At 30.4% G+C, this 20,016-nt stretch overlaps 1 protein-coding gene across 1 annotated transcript; it reads right to left on the reverse strand.

Annotated features, from left to right (window-relative positions):
- Positions 1–1,175: 1,175 nt before the first annotated feature.
- rigi (RNA sensor RIG-I) lies at positions 1,176–20,016 on the reverse strand. The gene is made up of 19 exons (XM_051096573.1): positions 19,848–20,016; positions 16,713–16,844; positions 16,439–16,620; positions 16,213–16,357; positions 14,319–14,477; positions 14,136–14,237; positions 12,476–12,635; positions 11,891–12,140; positions 10,603–10,765; positions 10,428–10,529; positions 10,181–10,338; positions 8,248–8,383; positions 8,023–8,168; positions 7,837–7,933; positions 5,298–5,468; positions 5,054–5,202; positions 4,820–4,966; positions 1,886–2,047; positions 1,176–1,576 (listed from the first exon to the last, which is right to left on the reverse strand). The coding sequence occupies exons 1-19, from the start codon at positions 19,951–19,953 to the stop codon at positions 1,424–1,426; spliced, it is 2,820 nt and encodes a 939-aa protein (XP_050952530.1). The 5' UTR covers positions 19,954–20,016; the 3' UTR covers positions 1,176–1,423.

Raw genomic sequence — 20,016 nt, forward strand, 5'->3', positions numbered from 1 at the left:
AGGGGCTGAGAGATGCCTTCACTCTGCCTGAGATTTACATCACACACAACGCCTGCGACTGCGAGTGTGTGTGTGTGAGGGACAAAGACATATTCTCCTATGCATATATATATATATATATATATATGTAAAATCTATACATTTATGAATTCAATTTATGAAATTAATCATGTAAAATTGTAACATGAAAAATAACTATGGGTATATATACATATACGTATATATATTACATATACATACATTTGTAAAATGCATATATATATATCTTACTGTATACTTACAAATCAGAATGGGATAAATATTTGCATGCAAGAACCAGCACTGTGCTGCAACTATATTGCGAGCTGGTTCTCGCTGGTTTTTGCCTGTAAACCTGTCCTAAATTCACAGGACTAGTAAGAGCACAAACCCCTACACAAACACAGCGGCACAGCGACACTGACGGCTCGTGCTTTGATGAGCGCTGCCGTTATTCCTCACACATCCAGCTTCTGCTCTGGATGCAAGCGAACGCTGAGATTTCAAGCATCATTAACTTAAGGCTTTATAGACTGCCATTAATTGTTTTAATTGAACTATTTTCCACCTCACCGGGCAAATAATTTATCAAGAGAATTATAGGGAAATTTGTCCTATTTTTAGGGACATTTTTTGGACTGGGAATTATTTTCAAACAATTAAGCACAATTTCTTTCCAGGTTTTCATGGCTGTTATGTATTCAGATTTTTACTTTTTATTAATTTTTTTAAATATTTCTTTTGTTTGTGAATTATAGTGAATCTCTGTAATAAAATTTAATTTTAAAAGGGGTCCACAAATTCTACCTTAATGCATAAATACAAAAAAAAAAATATATATATATATATATATATATATATATATGCTTAATTGTCTAAAATAATGTTGCAGTGCAAAAATGTTCCTAAAAATGTGCTTTTTCTTAACATAAAAACATATTTTTGATTCATAAATATTAACACCCATAATATTTTAATTTTCTTAATTTGAGGTTTATTTTATTTTGATTATTTAATTTCGATTATCTTCAAGAAAAAACTGTTGATATCAAATGTATCAGATACATTCATTAATTATTTTAATATTCTGAAATCTATTAAAAATCAGTTATTACACACATAATCTAAGCCTGATTTACATAGTCACGTCTAATTAATCGTTTGAGTTACAGGAAAAGTTTAAAATATGTTAAAATGCAATAGATAAAAATAGACAAGTCAATTGCAGTAAAAGCCCAAGTAACATCAAAAATAATGAGACTAACTGTAATTAACGATTCTAATCGATTCTAAAGTTTTGGGTTGGTAAAACTACAGTTTATCTGGATTACACAATCACAGTTGATCACATTAAAAAACACCTGCAGTTTAGAGTGAGATGACATTGTGCTAAAGTTCGCCGTTCTCAGTCTCTCGGCCGGCACATTTCAGGCGTGATCTCCGTCATGTCAAACTCACGGATGGCAAACGTCACGTCACGCCATTTCCTGAAGTATTCCTGCTTGCGAGTGACGCAATTCTGCACGACGAAACTCTCGATCTTCAGCAGCGGCAGATCCTGGAGTCAAATGACGACAGGAATTTATTCATTTATGATCAAATTTATATACAATTTCCTGCAATTTTTTATTTTCCTTTACTCTTAGTTAAAGTACTAAAACAACACAGGAAATAAACTAAAACTAATAAAAATTATTTACAAACATAAAAACGATAAAAATACAAAAATGACACAAATTTGATTCAAAATGAAAACAAAAAATAAAATCTAATTTAAAACTTAAACAAAAAGTAATAGTATATCAATGATACTAAAGTAAGACTGCTTAGATATTAAAATGCTGGATATTAAAATGCTTATTGTTACCTGGATAGTGGTGTAAGAGGCGACGAGGCCCCAGTCGTGTTTACATTCGGCACAGAGCATCTTCTCTTTCTTATTGAAGCCACAGAAGGCTTTTGGGTTCTTATGGGGAGCAGTTGTACAGCGCTGGAACATTGAGCGATCCAGAACGATGTGATGAGAGCTCTGCAGGACAGAGAGAATGTGAAACGAACAGAGCGATGGTTCAAAATGAGCACATCCCTATGAAATATTTCAATATTTCAATAACTGAACAACATTTATATTATCATTCATTCATGTTTTTTTATTATTCTGTTGCAGAAACAAGTTTCTTACCAATTTTTAACTCTTTTTTTTTTAAATTATATACTAGATAGTAATGTTTGTTGACAACCTTTAATGCTGACATGAGAAATCCTAGTCAGAAATAGTTTAAAAAGCTTGAGTATTTTTTTAAGTTTTAAGTAGCTTGAAGTTTGAAGATTTTAAAAGGCTTTAATAATTTTGTTTACTTTTAAAGTAGTATAAGAACTTTGAAGTTTGAAGGTTTTATGTAGTTTGAATAGACTGAAATTTGAAGGTTTTAATTATTTTTAAGTTTGAAGTATTTTAAAAAGCTTTAAGTTTGAAGTTTTATGTAGTTTTAAAAGACTGAAATTTGAAGGTTTTAAAATTTCGGTTTAAATTTAAAGTAGTATAAAAAGTTAAAAATTCGAAGTTTTATGTAGTTTGAAAAGATTTAAATTTAAAAAGTTTTAAGAATATGGCTTAAGTTTGAAGTAGCATAAAAAGTTTGAAGGTTTTAAGAATTTTTAAGTTTGAAGTATTTTTAAAAGCTTTAAGTTTGACGTTTTATGTAGTTTGAAAAGATTGAAGTTTGAAAGTTTTAAGAATTTTTAAGTTTAAAGTAGTCTGAAAATCTTGAAGTTTGAAGATTGTAGTTTTTTAAAAGTTTGAAATAAGTTAAAATGATTGAACTTTGAATGTTTTAAGGATGTGTACATTTTAAGTAGCTTTTCAAAGCTTTAAGTTTGTAGGTTTTAAGTATTTTTAAGTGTTAAGTAGTTTAAAAAGCCTGGAGTGTAAAGGTTTTTTAAGTATTTTTACATTTTTTTAATTGCTAGAAGTTTGAAGGTTTTAAGTATTTAGTTTAAGTCTGAAGTAGTATAAAATGTTTGAAGGTTTTATGTAGTTTAAAAAGATTTAAGTTTTAAGGTTTTAATTATTATTAAGTTTGAAGTATTTTAAAAAGCTTTAAGTTCAAAGGTTAAGAATTTTTAAGTTAGAAGATTTTAGTTTTTTTAAGGTTTGATGTAGTTTAAAATGATTCAACTTTGAATGTTTTAAGTATTTTTAAGTTAAGTAGTTTTTAAAAGGTTCAAGTTTGAAGATTTCAATTATTTTAAAGTTCGAAAACTAAATAATTTTTGAAGTAGTTTTAAGTTTGTAGGTGTTTTGATTATTTTTAATTTTGAAGTAGTTTCAAAGTTTGAAGTTTGCAGGTTTTTTAGTATTTTTAAAGTTTGAAGTAGTTTGAAAAGCTTAAAGTTTGAAGGTTTTAAGGTGGTTTAAGTCTGAAATATTTTAAAAAGTTTGAAGTCTGAATGTTTAAAGTATTTTCGCTTTTTTAAAAGTTTGACGTAGTTTAAAATGATTGAACTTTAAATGTTTTAAGTATTTTTAAGTTTTAAGTAGTGTAAAAAGCTTGAAGTTTATAAGTTTTAAAGTATTTTTAAGTTTCAAGTAGTTTAAAAGGCCTGAAGTTTAAAGGTTTTTAAAGTATTTTTTTTAAGTTAGTTTAAACTGATTAAACTTTAAGTATTTAGTTTTAAGTATTTTTAAGTTTTAAGTAATTTGAAAAGCTTAAAGTTGGAAAGTTAAGCAGTTTTAAGTTTGAAGTAACTTTAAAAGTTTCATGTTTCAAGTTTGTATGTTTTTAGTATTTTTAATTTCTGAGTACTTTAAAAATCCTGGAGTTTGAAGGTATTTTGATTATTTTCAATTTTGAAGTAGTTTCAAAGCTTGAAGTTTGCAAGTTTTTAATATCTTAAAGTCTGAATAATTTGAAAAGCTTAAAGTTTGAAAACTAAGTACTTTTTGAAGTAGTTTTAAGTTTGTAGGTGTTTTGATTCATTTGAATTTTGAAGTAGTTTCAAAGCTTGAAGTTTGCAGGTTTTTCGTATTTTTAAAGTTTGAAGTAGTTTGAAAAGCTTAAAGGTTTGAAATATTTAGTAAGTTTGAAGTAGTTTGAAAAGCTTAAAGTTTGAAGGTTTTGAGGTGTTTTAAGTTTGAAATAGTTTAAAAAGCTGTGAAGTCTTAATGTTTGAAGTATTTTCGTTTTTTAAAAAGTTTGACAGTTTAAAATGATTGAACTTTGAATGTTTTAAGTATTTAAGTTTTAAGTAGTGTAAAAAGCTTGAGGTTTGTAGGTTTTAAGTATTTTTAAGTTTCAAATGTAATAGTTTAAAAGGCCTGAAGTTTAAAGGACTTTAAAGTATTTTTAAGTTTTAAGTAGTGTAAAAAGCTTAAAGTTTGAAGATTTCAGTTTTTTTAGTTTTAAGTAGTTTAAAATGATTGAACTTTGAATGTTTTAAGTATTTTCAAGTTTGAAGTGATTTGAAAAGCTTAAAGTTTGAAAGTTAAGTACTTTTAAGTTTGAAGTAGCTTTAAAAGTTTTAAGTTTGTATGTTTTTAGTATTTTTAAGTTCTAAGCCTGGAGTTTGAAGGTGTTATGATCATTTTTAATTTTGAAGTAGTTTGAAAAGCTCTAAGTTTGAAGGTCTTAAGTAGTTTTAAGTTTGAAACAGAAAAACAGAAAATAAAAAAGTTTGAAGTCTGAATGTTTAAGGTATTTTAAAGTTTGAAGTAGTTTAAAAGGCTTAAAGTTTAAAGGTTTTAAGTATTATTAAATTAGAAAAATTTGAAGTTTGAAGGTTTTAATTACTATGGTCATACCTGCACAACTCTGATGTTGTCGCTCATGCATGCAAACCTCTTGCACTTGCTGCAGAGGAGCTCGTAGCTGCCCTGAGTTTTGGGTTTTTCGGGACTGGCGCTGATGTGATCCCTCCGGGTTTTATCGTCCTTCTGCAACACGTCCACCTGCACACACACATGTTCGTGCTGTCTAGCGAATGTCACGCAGCAGAGATGCACTAATGTTTAAAACATGCGGTGGAAGTGCAGAACCTTGTTGCTGAGGCTGGTGGGGTTGCTCTGCAGATGGATGATGGCCTCCTCCACGATCTTCTCCTTAAACATATTTATGCGTTCCTTTTCAATGCGCTCCTTACTACTGGAGATCAGGAAACACCGACTCCCCTCCGCCCGACCGCGTCCTACACACACATACTAATGCATCAGAGAGAGTGTGTGTGTGTGTGTGTGTGTGTGTGTGGATGTCTGTGTGAGAGCTTGTGCATATGTTTGTTACCTCGAACTTGCACCATCTTCACCACATTTCCCACATATTCATACATCAGAACCAAGTTGCACTGTGGGATATCGATGCCTTCATCAGCGACCGACGTGGCGATGAGCATCTTGCTCTGATCTGAGCTCTTAAAAGAGTCCAGAATCCCCTTCTTATTGTTCAGAGTCATTCCTGCAGCACAACAACACAAACCCACATCAGTACGACTGAAAATTATAGAAAATGCATTCTTTAAAATAAGAAAGTTAACAAAATAAAAAAGACATTTCTCATTTTCATTTTCAGTTTATAACTTGAAGTCCTAACTGCAACCCTAAAACTGAAATACAAATACATTAAAACTACATAGACGAAAACACAAAACAAAATGACCTAAACTTAAATTAAAATGAAAATAAAATTTAATTTAAAAACTGAAAAATATTTCATAAGTCTTCATGATTTGAGAAAAAAACCGAATTGTGATTATGCTGATAATTTCAATTTAAAAGGCAATTTAAAAAAAAGCTCAATGTTGTTTGTTAGGCCAGAGAAAAAATGTGATTATATATTAGTATAATTATAAAATAATTATTATCATTAAATTTTAAACAAAATGAGAAATATTAAAAATATTGTATAATAATAATAATAATAATAGTTAACTTAATTAAAATTATGTATTAATTATTAAATGTAAAAAAAAACATTAAACGAAAAAAAAATACATTAATGTAAAAAAAAAACATAAAAACAACAACAATTAGTATTATTATTATTTTTGTTTCTGTTGTTATTTTATAGCACAACTGTAAATTTACAATACTAAGTTGAAAGTATTTTAAAAAGGTTGTTAAGTTTGAATTAGCTTAAAGCTTGAAAGTTAAGCATTGTCAAGTCTGAAGTAGTTTAAAAGCTTGAAGGATTTAAGTACTTTAAATTTAAAATAGTTTTTTAAAAAAGCTTGAGGTTTGTAGGTTTTAAGTGATTCTAAGTTTGGAGTGATTTGAAAAACAAAGGATTCAAGTACTTTTAAGTTTGTAAGTATTTTAAAAATCTTGAAGTTTAAAGGTTTTAAAAAAATGTAAAGTTTGAAGTAGTTTAAAAAGCTTAAAATTCAAAAGTTAAGTATTTGTAAGTTTGAAGTACTTTAAAAACTTGAAGAATTCAAGTACTTTTAAGTTTGAATTATTTTAAAAAGCTTGAAGTTTAAAGGTATTAAGAATTTTTAAGTTTGAAGTAGTTTAAAAGCTTAAAATTCAAAAGTTTAGTATTTTAAGTTTGAAGTACTTTAAACGCTTAAAGGATTCGAGTACTTTTAAGTTTGAAGTATTTTAAAAAAGCTTGAAGTTTAAAGGTGTTAATTTTTAAGACTGAAGTAGTTTAAAATTCAAAAGTTAAGTATTTTTAAGTTTAAAGTATTTTAAAAAGCTTGTTAAGTTTGAATTAGCTTAAAGTTTGAAAGTTAAGTACTGTCAAGTCTGAAGTAATTTAAAAGCTTGAGGGATTTAAGTACTTTAAATTCAAAATAGTTTGAGGTTTGTAGCTTGAGGTTTGTAGGTTTTAAGTGCTTCTAAGTTTGGAGTAATTTGAAAAACAAAGGATTCAAGTACTTTTAAGTTTGCAAGTATTTTAAAAATCTTGACGTTTAAAGAATTCAGACTTTTTTAAGTTTGAAGTAGTTTAGTAAGCTTAAAATTCAAAAGTTAAGTATTTTTAAGTTCGAAGTACTCTAAAAGCTTAAAGGATTCAAGTACTTTGAAGCTTGAAGGATTTAAGTATTTTTAAGTTCGAAGTAGGTTAAAAAGCCTGGAGTTTGAAGGTTTTTACGTATTTTTATGTTTTAAGCAGTAGAAATGCTTGAATGTATTTTTACATTTGAAGTAGTGGGAAAAACTTGACGGTAATGTATTTTTAAGTTTAAAAAACTACACAGACACAAACACAACAAAATCACATGAATTAAAACAAAAAAACAGAAATATGAAAATAAAATTTAATTCAAAATATTAACAAAAGTTATAAACACTAAAAAAATATTTCATAGAGCTACATGATATAAGAAAAATCTAATTGTGATTATTCTGATAAAAAAATGTAATCAATTTAAAAATGCGATTTTTAAAACAAAAGCTCAAGGTTAGGCTAGATTGTGATTATGTATCAGTATAAAACAATAGTAATAATTCTACTATAAAATAAAACTATTATCATTATTAACTGTAAATTTTAAACCAAATAATAAATATTAAAAATAATATATTATAATAATAATATTATCTTATTTAAAAAATACAATGTAAATAAAAATCATAAAAACAACAACACTTATTATTATTATTGCTGGTATTTTATAGCACAACTGTCAATTTACAATACTAATATTTATGGTAGTTATAATTATGACATTTTAAACATTAAACATCTTTTTTTTTTTGATTCCAGCTCTGTTTTCGTATTTTAAATTTTATTTTTATTATGTAAATTTGTCTGCAAAACTAATTTTAAAAATTCAAACATGGATTCAGTGTGTTTTCCGTGCATGTGTTTGAATTCCCACCTGAGCCGGTAAGGTTGGATTTTCGTCTTTTTCCAATCAGAACTCCAGGCTTCAGGAACTTCAGGGAATCAGTCTCATCAATCCATTTCTTCATAGCCTTACATATGTGTAAAAACACACACGTGAATAATAATAAATCAGATTTGAAGATACATGCATACGTCACATTACAGAGGTCAGACTCACGTCAGCGAGGGCGCGTGTCTTAACGAACATGACGGTGCGGGTCTGCTCATTATTTTGGTATTCTTCCTCCAGGATGAACCTGAGCTCATCTAGTTTAGGGTTCTGCTCCCCCTCAGTGGCCAAACGCTGTAACTGCGGCCGCTGACCTGCATCACACACACTCACACTCAGATCACACTTGTAATGTTCTGCTGTCTGCTGGTTTTATAAGATGAGGATTCTTACAGTCATAGAGAGCAGTGAGTTTCCTCTCGGTCTCGTCGTAGCCGGCGTTCCGGACCTGATCAAAGAACGCGTCCAGATAATCGAGCGCATCTTTAGTCCGTGCGTCTTCATTGATGATCAGAGCATCGTTATATTTCTGAAGAAGATGAGAGAACGTCAGTCAGATTCTGATCACTCACTTTTTAAAATAAGTTTCATGTGTTAATATTAGTAAACATATCAAACTAACAGTGAACCAGGCTTCATACAAATACTGTAAAATGAAATTCCAGGACTTTTCAAGCAGGACTTCACTTATGTGTTCTATTTCAAATTCTAAAAAGAAAGAAATAGATCAATAAAAATATACTAATAAAAAAATGTCAAACATAAAGTGAAGCACATGTGAAGTATTACTACCTAATACTTACTAAGAAGTATTACAGAGAATACTACACTTGTGTATTTGTGTATACTTTTTTCTTTATTCTTTGTTTTGTTTTTATAACTGTACTGGCTTATTAATTTGATGATTTCTACTGTTTAAGAAAATAAAATAAAAAAAAAGATCGCCTCGAAATCCCGATCTGAATCAAATGATTCGTGATCCACGCAGATACGAAGAGAGGAACAGTTGAACCGAATTAATTGAGTCATTTACGCTGGAACCGCTCCGATTGATTCAAACTCGTGACTTCGATCGTTCATTTCTAACGATTCACTAGCAAAACCCAGATCAGATTAAAATCAGTTAAGCCACTGCGTTGCGTTGATTCGGTTCAACTGATCCTCTTTTCGTATCTTCAGCCATGTTTACACAACACTGAGAGTAAAAATAAAACAAACAAAAAAATAAATAAATAAAACTACTGGATTAAACAATAGACCGGATGTTAAATAAAATAAAATAAAATAAAACAAAATATGATTGGATAAGACAACAGACCGAGTACTAAAATAAAATAAAATAAAATAAAATAAAATAAATGACTGGATAAATCACTGGCCTGGATAATAAAATAAAATAAAATAAAATAAAATAAAACAAAATATGATTGGATAAGACAATAGACTGAGTACTAAAATAAATAGAATAGAATAGAATAGAATAAAATAAAATAAAATAAAATAAAATAAAATAAATGACTGGATAAATCACTGGCCTGGATATTCAAATAAAATAAAATAAAATAAAATAAAATAAATGACTGGATAAATCACTGGCCTGGATATTCAAATAAAATAAAATAAAATAAAATAAAATAAAATAAAATAAAATAAAATAAAATAAAATAAAATAAAATAAAATAAAATAAATGATTGGATAAATCACTGGCCTGGAAAATAAAATAAAATAAAATAAAATAAAATAAAATAAATGATTGGATAAATCACTGGCCTGGAAAATAAAATAAAATAAAATAAAATATGATTGGATAAGACAATAGACCGAGTACTAAAATAGAATAAAATAAAATAAAATAAAATAAAATAAAATAAAATAAAATAAAATAAAATAAAATAAATGACTGGATAAATCACTGGCCTGGATATTCAAATAAAATAAAATAAAATAAAATAAAGTATGACTGGATAAGACGATAGACTGGATGCTAAAATAAAATATGAAATAAAATATGAAATAAAATAAAATAAAATAAAATATTACTGGATTAAACAACAGACTGGATGTTAAATAAAAATAAAAATAAAATAATAGATAAAATAAAGAGTATTAGATAAGACAACAGACTAGATGCTAAAATAAAATAAAATAAATGATTGGATAAATCAAAGGAATTTTGCTATTTTCAAGGGTTTTCCAGGCATTACATTTCAAAAAGTCAAATTCAACTACTTTATGCACCTTGTACAAACCCTGACGAACCATATTTTTGCAGTATTTAATAATCTACAATAATGTTTATTCAAAAACTTTCTGTGTGTGTCTGACCCGCAGGTGTTCAGTGTAGTTGTAGAGTTGTCTGCAGATCCGTCTCTCCTCGTCTGCGTCCTTCATCTGTAAGACTTTGCAGCTCTTCTGAACGGAGACGATCCACTGCTCGTATTTCTGTGAGCCGTACTCACGGTTCTGGATGTTCGACAGACTCTCTGAGACACAGAGACACGCGTACGTGTGTGTTAGCGTGTGTGTGTGTGTTAATATATGCAGCATGCGTGTGGAGGTGTGGAGCGTGTACCGATGTTGTAGGTCTTCTGCACCAGCTGCTCGATGTTACTCATGATGTTTTTGATTATTCTGATGAAGGGGTCACTCGGCCGCTCACGAACATCAAAAAATTCTGTCACACACACATACCAGACATTAATAATCATGTGTTATAGGTTGTATAGTGTGTGTGTGTAACTGCTGACCTTTCTCAGGTGTGTGCACGTATGACTTGAGCTCATCTTTGTGTTCGGTGACTGTGGTGATGACTCTGGTGTCCAGGTTGGCACAGAGCTGTAAGATGTTGTTCTCCGCCTCCAGTCTGTTCTTGAATGAACCGATGCCAACCGACGCCGTCAGGCCCACAATCTGAGACAGACGGCATTATAAACCAATCAGGACACCATTGTAAGTGTAGCACAGAATACGTCTGAATACAACAGAAAAGACTATGATGGACTCTACATAAGATAAGCAGTTTGTAAAATAAAATAAAATAAAATAAAATAAATGATTGGATAAATCACTGGTATAAAATAAAATAAAATAAAATAAAATAAAATAAAATAAAATAAAATAAAATAAAATAAAATAAAATAAAATAAAATAAAATAAAATAAAATAAAATAAAATAAAATTTGTTTAAAAAACAGGACTGGATAAGACAATAGATGGGGTGTGGAAAAAAAAAATGATTGGATAAATCACTGGTATAAAATAAAATAAAATAAAAAAGGTCTGGATAAGACAATAAACTGGGTGCTAAAATTAAATAAAATAAAATAAAATTTGTTAAAAAAAAAACAGGACTGGATAAGACAATAGATGGAGTGTTAAAATAAAATAAAATAAAATTAAATTAAATTAAATAAAAATTAAAAAACAGAACAAAACAGGATCGTATAAGATGATAGACTGGGTGTTAAAATAAAATAAAATAAAATAAATAGGTCTGGAAGAGACAATAAACTGGGTACTAAAATAATAATAAAAATAAAATAAATCAAAATTTGTTTAAAAAACAGAACAAAACAGGATTGGATAAGACAATAGATGGGGTGTTAAAATAAAATAAAATAAAGAAATAACTTAAAAATTTAACAAAACAGGATTGTATAAGACGATAGACTTATGGAATAAAATAAAATAAAATAAAATAAAATAAAATAAAATAAAATAAAATAAAATAAAAATAATTGGATAAGACAGGAATGAATAGATTGACTATCTGTTCAGGGTGTTCTTTTTAATAGCATCTCTGTGACTTATAAATAACACTAAATAAAAAATAAAATAATAATTAAATTAAAAAAATAATACTAAATGAATGCAAAATAAAACAGAATTGGATAAGATAGGAATGAATAGACTGTGATACATTGGCCATCTATTCAGGGTGTTAGTTTTTCAGCATCTCTGTGACCCTACATAAAATAAAATCAAAATAAATAAATAAAAAAAACAAGCAAACAAGTTTAAAGGTGTGCTGCACACCTGTGGCAGTGAATGTGTGCTAGTACTGAATTTGCGGTCCAGGTAGTGGGTCATGATGTTGTTGTACGGGTGTTTTCCCGTCGTGTTGTGACACTCGTCGAACAGGATGAGCGACAGGATATCCAGGGACGGCACCTCAGCGCTCTGCAGGGCGTTCACCAGGATCTGAGCCGTCATCACCACGATATCATAATTCTGTATGAGCCAAAGCACCGACAGCTGATCCATATCACCGCACAAACCCGTCACCCTACACAACACAACACAACACACACACGCCTCAGACAGGATACACATACATCTGGAATAATTCTAATGTTTTAATGTTCTAATGTAACAAGACTGCAATTATTAGATCAACACTGTTAAAAATTCTGAAATATTTTTATAATTTAAAACAACTGTTTTCTATGTGAATATCTGTTAAAATGTAATTTATTTCTGTGATCAAAGCTGCATTTTCAGCATCATTACTCAAGTCTTCAGTGTCACATGATCCTTCAGAAATCATTCTAATATGCTGATTTGCTGCTTTATGTGTGTGTGTGTGTGTGTGTGTGTGTGTGTGTTTGTGAGGGGTCGTGCCTGACGTTGGGATCCTTGCAGGAAAAGTGCTCCTTGAAAAGTTTGTACTGCTGTTCATAGACGTCGACCTTGGTTGCCAAAAACACAATCTTTGCTCTTTTGGGAAACTGCTTCAGGTGATATTCACAGATGGCCAAGGCCACAATAGTTTTTCCACATCCTGAGAGAAAGTTTGATGGACAAGACTTAATTTCATCATCAATGCATGTCATTTTTTGTTTATTTTTTTTCTTTATTCTTTATTAAAAATTCATAACCAGATCTTTAGCTTAAATTTTACTTGTGTAACAGTAAAATGCCATAACAGATTAATATAAAAGATAATAAATGTACAAATACAAAAATGGTTTTATCCATTGTTTGTTGATTGGATTTTTTAAATATTTTACAGGGGTTTCGATCCTGAAACATGGATTTTTTCTTTTGTTTTGGTCAAGAATCTGTTTAAAATACTAAACATTTAATGAACCGTGATTTGGTAAAGTATGATTCAATACTTTAAAATATATAAACATTAAATTACTGATGTGCACAAATTATTTAATTAAAAATTACCATAAGGGGAAGCATTCACCTATTAATGTACTCAAAAAAAAAAAAAAAAAAAAAAAAACATTAATTGAATACCAATTAAATCAAATTAAATCTCAGTGTTAATTGGACTGGATGGTAAAAAATAATAATAATAATAATAATTAAAATAAAACAAAACAAAACAAAACAAAAAACAAAACACAGGATTAGATAAGACAATAGACTGGATGTAAAAAATAAAATAAAATAAAATAGGATTAGATAAGACAATAGACTGTGTGCTAAAATAAAATAAAATAAAATAAAATACAATAAAATAGGATTAGATAAGACAATAGACTGTGTGCCAAAATAAAATAAAATTAAATTAAATTAAATTAAATTAAAGTAAATAAAATAAAATAAAATAAAAGTAAAATAAAAAGTAAGATAAAGTAAAGTAAAGTAAAATAACATAAAACAGGATTGGATAAGACAATAGACTGGGTGCTACAATAAAATAGTATTAGATAAGACAATAGACTGGATGTAAAAATAAATAAAATAAAATAGGATTAGATAAGACAATAGACTGTGTGTCAAAATAAAAATAAAATAAAATAAAATAAAATAAAATAAAATAAAATAAAATAAAATAAAATAAAATAAAATAAAATAAAATAAAACAAAATTCAATTCAATTCAATTCAATTAAATAAAACAGGACTGGATAAGACAATAGACTGGATGTTAAAAATAAAATAAAATAAAATCTGACAATGGACTAGGTACTACACTAAACTAAACTAAAATAGGATAAGGTAATATGATAGACTGAATGTTAAAAATAAAATAAAATAAAATTAAATAATACAATATGAATAAATAAAAAATCTAACACAAATGCTTTATATAATAAAAAAACAGTAGTTGTTTTTAGCGTTAGTGTTTTTGGTGAAAATAAGAAAATAACAATAAAGATTCACAATAAAGTTGTTTCAGTTCATAAAAGCTCTGGTTATGAATGTCAATTAAGATTTAGGAAAAAAAATAGGAGACCTATGGAAAAATGCATTGCAATAAAATCAATAAAATGCATTTAGAAAATACACAGGGCAAATGTTCATTTACAGCATCTTTAACGCACCTGTGGGAGCGCAGATGATGGTGTTCTGGCCCTGGACGGCGGCGGCGGTCAGCTCCTTCTGATATTCTCTCAGCTTCCGCTCACCTGATCGCTCAGGTTCCCCTGCGCAGAGGTCAAAGGTCACATTCTAGCAAACACAAGCGCTCTCAGGTTGCGTTAGCTTGTTGATGTTGAGCTGAGCACCTCTGAAGCCGCCGGGTTTCTCTGTGACGGCCGTGTCGTTGCTGCTCATCAGCATGTCTTCAGTCTCAGCCTCCTCTCTGAACGCAAAACACACGGTCGTCATCATGGCCTCCGGCTCTCCGTCCCAACCGCTGGCCTTCTCAGCCTTACCACCTCCATCTGCAGGACAAAGATCATCATCAGGACACAGAATGACAGATAGACACATATATAGATAGACAGATAGAGAGATAGATAGACAGACAGGTGACAGGGTTCGTACAGATCCTGTAAAATGAATTTTATGGACTTTCAAGGACTTTTCAAGCACTACTTTTTTTGGATTTTCAAGGACTTCAATCAGAGATCTCACTTATGTCTTCTAAACTCTAAAAAATAGAAATAAATGAATAAAAATATACTAATAAAAAATGGCAAAAATAAAGTGAACCACAAGTACTACTACTAAAGTATTACAAGGTACACTACATTTTACTACAGTAAAAGCATGGTTAATTTTCTAGCATGGCTTATAGGCCGGGACTTTAAATCGCGGATCGTGAATCATTTGTATTTGTGCATACTTTCTTTTTTCTTTCTTTTTATAACTGTACTACCTTAATGGTTTGATGTTTTCTACTGTTTGAAAAAAATCTGAAATACAGATCTGAAATCCTCATATGAATCAAATGATTCGCGAACCTGCACCAAAGTCCCGATCTGAATAATGATTCGCGAACTCTCTTTTCAGATCAGGACTCGGAGCGCGAGTCACGAATCATTTGATATAGATCAGGACTTCAAATCGCGGATTGCGAGTCGTTTGATTTGAATCATTCAATTTCAAAATGATTCACAAACCCGTTCTGATCTAAATCAAATGATTTGCGATTTGAATTCCCAGGAAATATTACATCATTTGTGTTTGCTGTTGGCTAAATTTCACATTCACAAACAAAAGTTCTCCAAATACTCCAAAACTCTCTTTTTTTTATTCAAAGTGGACTTGGACAAGTATATGGAAACTATTCAAAGTTTTGTTCATTTGAAAGCACTGAAAACTGTATCTTATATTTGTCCTTTGTGTCTCCATGAGATGTAATTGTATATATTATGTTTTTTACGTTTTTATCCTGGCAACATGTCTGTATGTATATTACTGTATTTTCTCCTTTTATTTGTTTTTATGTTCATCATTGTATTGTTTTAATGGTTTGATGTCTGTATTGTTTAATTTTAAAAAATAAAAAAGATTTGAAGTCCTGATCTGAAACAAATGATTCGCGACATGTGATTCAATTGGAGCGCTTCAAAACACTGAATCATTTTGCGACTCAATGATTTAACTGATTCAGAGTTTCAAAAAGCTCAGTTTCACCCATCACTACGTGCTTTTTAAAATCATTACAAACAATGTTGAAATTCGAAAATGAATCATTTGATTTGGTTTTTGCTAGTGAACCGCTTGAAATGAATGATCAAAGTTACAAGTTTGAATCAATCAGAGTGGTTCCAGCGTAAATGACTCAATTGATTCGCTTTATCTGCTCTTGTTTTAACGTCTTCATCCATGTTTACACGATACTGTCAGAACTACTACTGGCTTAGCTTGCTAGTTTTATGAAATTAACTGAAATAGGCAAAAAAGTATGATGTTTTTTGAATTGCATGAACAAATATGTGCTTATTGACAAAATTAAAGATTTATTTCATAGATACATTGCCTTTCAATAATTCAAGCACTCTTCAAGCAAACCTCTTCAGGAATATTGCCATTTTCAAGGGTTTCCCAGGCCTTACATTTCAAAAAGTCAAATTCAAGTACTTTAGGCACCTTGTACGAACCCTGGGACAGATGCAAGGATGAAGAGAGATGGACAGACTAGTAAACAGACAGATAGATAAACAGTATTACTCATCTCCAGCAGTTCTAGAGCCTCATCTAATTCGCAGGATTCAAGTGCAATCTTCAGCAGTTTAAACCAGTTGGGTCTGTCTGAGCGCAGGAGACTCGCCACAAGCTTCTCGCTGGCTGCTATAGGACCGCGCCGACTCTCCTCCTGTAACACACACACACAGCACGGACGTGTGAGGCTTGAACATACACACATGCTGTAGAGTATTTCTGATAGCAGACTCACCGCCTTGATCTCCTCACACTCTCTGAGCCTCAGACAGTCGCTCATGTGCGCGAGCAGCTCGCTGGGCTTCATGTGCTTGACGATTGACGGTTCGATCCTTTCTAGATATGTCCTGTGTTTGTTCAGGTCCTCTAACTCCTGGAAATTCCAATCTTTAATGGCGTTGTGCAGTCCGGTGTACTCTACATTACATTAATACACACATCTTCAGCATCTCCCATGATTTTTAGGCATTCATGAGCCCTGCACGAGATGCGGAAGTTACTAAACTCACCTGAGGCGAGCAGGATGTCCAGAAAGGCCTGAAACCAGCCCACTTCCTCTAGATAACACATCTTGTCCAGCAGCATCTGGGCAGCTATGGTCACAGACTTCTCCTCTGTAGAGAGAATGCTCTCCACCATCTCTGTGCCCAGAGACAGAACATAATATAATAGAACAGAGCTCATATCTGGAAACAGGTTGCTAAAAACAGCAAGGCAGAATTGTGCACTTATGTTTTATATTCCAACATTACTAAACCAAAAAACAGATCTGTAACTAGGGCTGTCAAACAATTAATTAAACAATTAAAGTTGGAGTTTGCCTATTATGTGTGTGTGCACTGTGTGTAATTATAATGCATATACAAACGTAAACACATTCATGTATATATTTAAGAAATATTTACAAGTAGATATTCTTATTATCATTTTTATATAATACCTATTATATATAAATAAAAATATTTTGTACATAAATAACATTTATCTTTAATATATACATTAATGTGTATTTATATATAATGATTACACACAATACACACTAATATATTATGCACACTTTTATTTTGCGTGCAATTGATCGCGATCTATCTGTAACATTTACTATATTCATTTTGCAGATTTTTTTGTATGCTTGACAGTCATTTTATTGTTTTTAAGTAAGTTTTATTAATTTTACGACATTAAATTTCAGTGATTTTTTGTCAAATTGACTTGAAAAACGAAAAATGTCAAAATAAATAAAATGAACGTACATTTTAAAAAGTATAAATAAAAACATAATAAAAACAATAATAAAGTTAAACTTTATTAAAAATTAATTAAAAAATAAAAACTGATAACAGTACAGAACCACAGGATACTACAATAATAGAATCAAACCATTTAAAACATTTAAATGAGTACTGTCAAACGATTAATCGCAATTAGTCGCAATTATGTCGCATCCAAAATAAACATTCTTGTGTACATAATATACAGTCATGGCCAAAAATATCGGCACCCTTGCAATTCTGTCAGAAAATGCAACACTTCTCTCCGAAAACTGTTCCAGTTGCAAATGTTTTGGTATTCACATGCTTATTGTTTTTGTTTGCACTGCAACAACACACACACAAAAAAAAAAAAAAAAACTGAGAAGAAAAGTCAAACTTGATCAAATTTCACACAGAACTCCAAAAATGGACTGGACAAAATTATTGGTACTTTGTCAAAATTGTAAGAAATAATTGCTTTTCAAGCATTTGATGCTCCTGTAATTTGTATTTAGACACACCTGTGGCAAGTAACAGGTGTGGGCAATATAGTAATCACACTTGCAACCAGTTAAAATGGAGAAAAGTTGACTCAGTGTTTGTGTTGTGTGTCACACTGAGCACAGAGAAAAGAAAGAAGTGTAAAGAGCTGTCTGTGGATTTGCAAGAACAAATGTGGAAAAAACATGGACAATCTCAAGGCTACAAGTCCATCTCCAGAGATCTTAATGTCCCTGTGTCCACTGTGTGCAATATCATCAAGAGGTTTACAGCCCATGGCACTGTAGCGAACCTCCCTGGACGTGGACGGAAGAGTAAAATTAACGAAAATTTGCAATGAAGGATTGTTTAAATGGTGGATAAAAAACCCTGATTAACTTCCAAACAAATTCAAACTGATCTGCAGACAAAGAGTACAACAGTGTCACACTATCTGTCGAAAAGGGACGCTGTGGTAGGAGACCACTGCTGACACCAAGGCATAAAAAAGCAAGACTGGAGTCATGTGACAAAGCCACAATCCTTCTGGGAGAACGTACTGTGGACAGATGAGACAAAAGTAGAGCTTTTTGGTAAAGGACATCATGGCACTGTTCACAGAAAAAGAAATGAGGCCTTCAGATCTCAAAACAGCAGTTGGAAAAAGACATCCTTCAAATCTGAATGACCTGGAGCAGTTTGCAAAAGAAGAGTGGTCCAAAATTCCAGTAGAGAGGTGTGAGAAACTCATTCATGGTTACAGGAAGCCATTGATTTCAGTTATTTTTTCCAAAAGTGGTATACCAAATAATAAGTTAAGGGTGCCAATAATTTTGTCAAGTGCATTTTTTTGGGTTCTGTGTGGAATTGTACCACATTTGGCTTTTCTTCTCCGTTTTAATTTGCATTGTTCCAATGCAAACAAAAAACAAACAAACATGTGAGTACCAAAACATTTGCAAATGCAACAATTTTCTGAGAGAAGCGCAGGGGTGCTGATATTTTTGGCCATGACTGTATGTGTACTGTGTATATTTATTACGTATATATATATATAAATACACACACATGCACGGATATATTTAAGAAAAATTTTATGTTTACATATTTAATATATCTATATATAATTCTATGAATAAAAACATATACATGCAAATTCATGTAAAATTTTCAAAATATATACTGTGTGTGTGTTCATATATAATAAATATACACAGTACACAATATGTAAACAATATGTAAAAATATGTAAACAAAATGTTATTTTGGATGCAATTAATCACGAATAATCGTTTGACAGCACTAATTTAAATGACATAAACAAATACAAACTGATTTTAATAAATAGTTCTGAGTAACATTACTTTTTTTTACATTTATACATATTTACATTTATTAATTTATCAGACATGAACATAAATTAAATGTTTTCCAAATATTTTACATATTCACAATATTAATTTTTTCATATAAAAAATGTATATAAAAAGTCTTTACATAAATAAATATAACAAATACAGCATGAGAATGTTCATATTTGTGGGTCAATGGCATCTAAAAGACTGAACACCCTCAAATTAATGCTTCCTTTGCATATTTATTACTATCCAGTCTATGTTCTCTTCATAACACTCTTCATAATTCTCAATAATCTCCAATAACAAAGCAATTCTGTAAGACATATAACAGTTTTCAGGTTGGTAATATTCCTAGAGTCATTCATTCAACTGTCCGGTAATAGACATTATTCAAAACAAATGCAATTTTAATTCCGATATAGATTACAAAATATCTAATAGGACTTTACAATCAGACAATAAACTGAAGGACGTTCTGATAAAGATAACCAAGCTAGCTACACACTTGATTAGCTGCTGATTTGTTTGTGATTGTTTATTCATTAACTCTTACCTTTCTCGAGGTATGTCGTCATGAAGTTCTTGATGACTGACGGTCGTAAAAACTTCGTGATATAGGCGCTAAAGCGCCGCAAATTCTCCTTTTCCAGCTCGTACATTTCTGCGGCGATTCACGACTGACCAAGTCCCGACTGAGGCTGAGCTTCACTACAGCTGATCCA

The sequence above is a fragment of the Labeo rohita genome, chromosome 23 (genome assembly GCF_022985175.1).
Source record: "Labeo rohita strain BAU-BD-2019 chromosome 23, IGBB_LRoh.1.0, whole genome shotgun sequence".
Classification (NCBI taxonomy): Eukaryota; Metazoa; Chordata; class Actinopteri; order Cypriniformes; family Cyprinidae; genus Labeo; species Labeo rohita.

What these genes read in the sequence shown, in the direction of transcription:
- rigi (XM_051096573.1), bottom strand. Translation starts at nt 19,953, where the DNA reads ATGTACGAGCTGGAAAAGGAGAATTTGCGGCGCTTTAGCGCCTATATC. An exon ending in GCACACATTCACTGCCACAG is followed by an intron (nt 10,766 to 11,890) that starts GTGTGCAGCACA and finishes CGTCTGTCTCAG; the next exon opens with ATTGTGGGCCTGACGGCGTC. An exon ending in ACTCACTGCTCTCTATGACT is followed by an intron (nt 8,169 to 8,247) that starts GTAAGAATCCTC and finishes TGTGTGATGCAG; the next exon opens with GTCAGCGGCCGCAGTTACAG.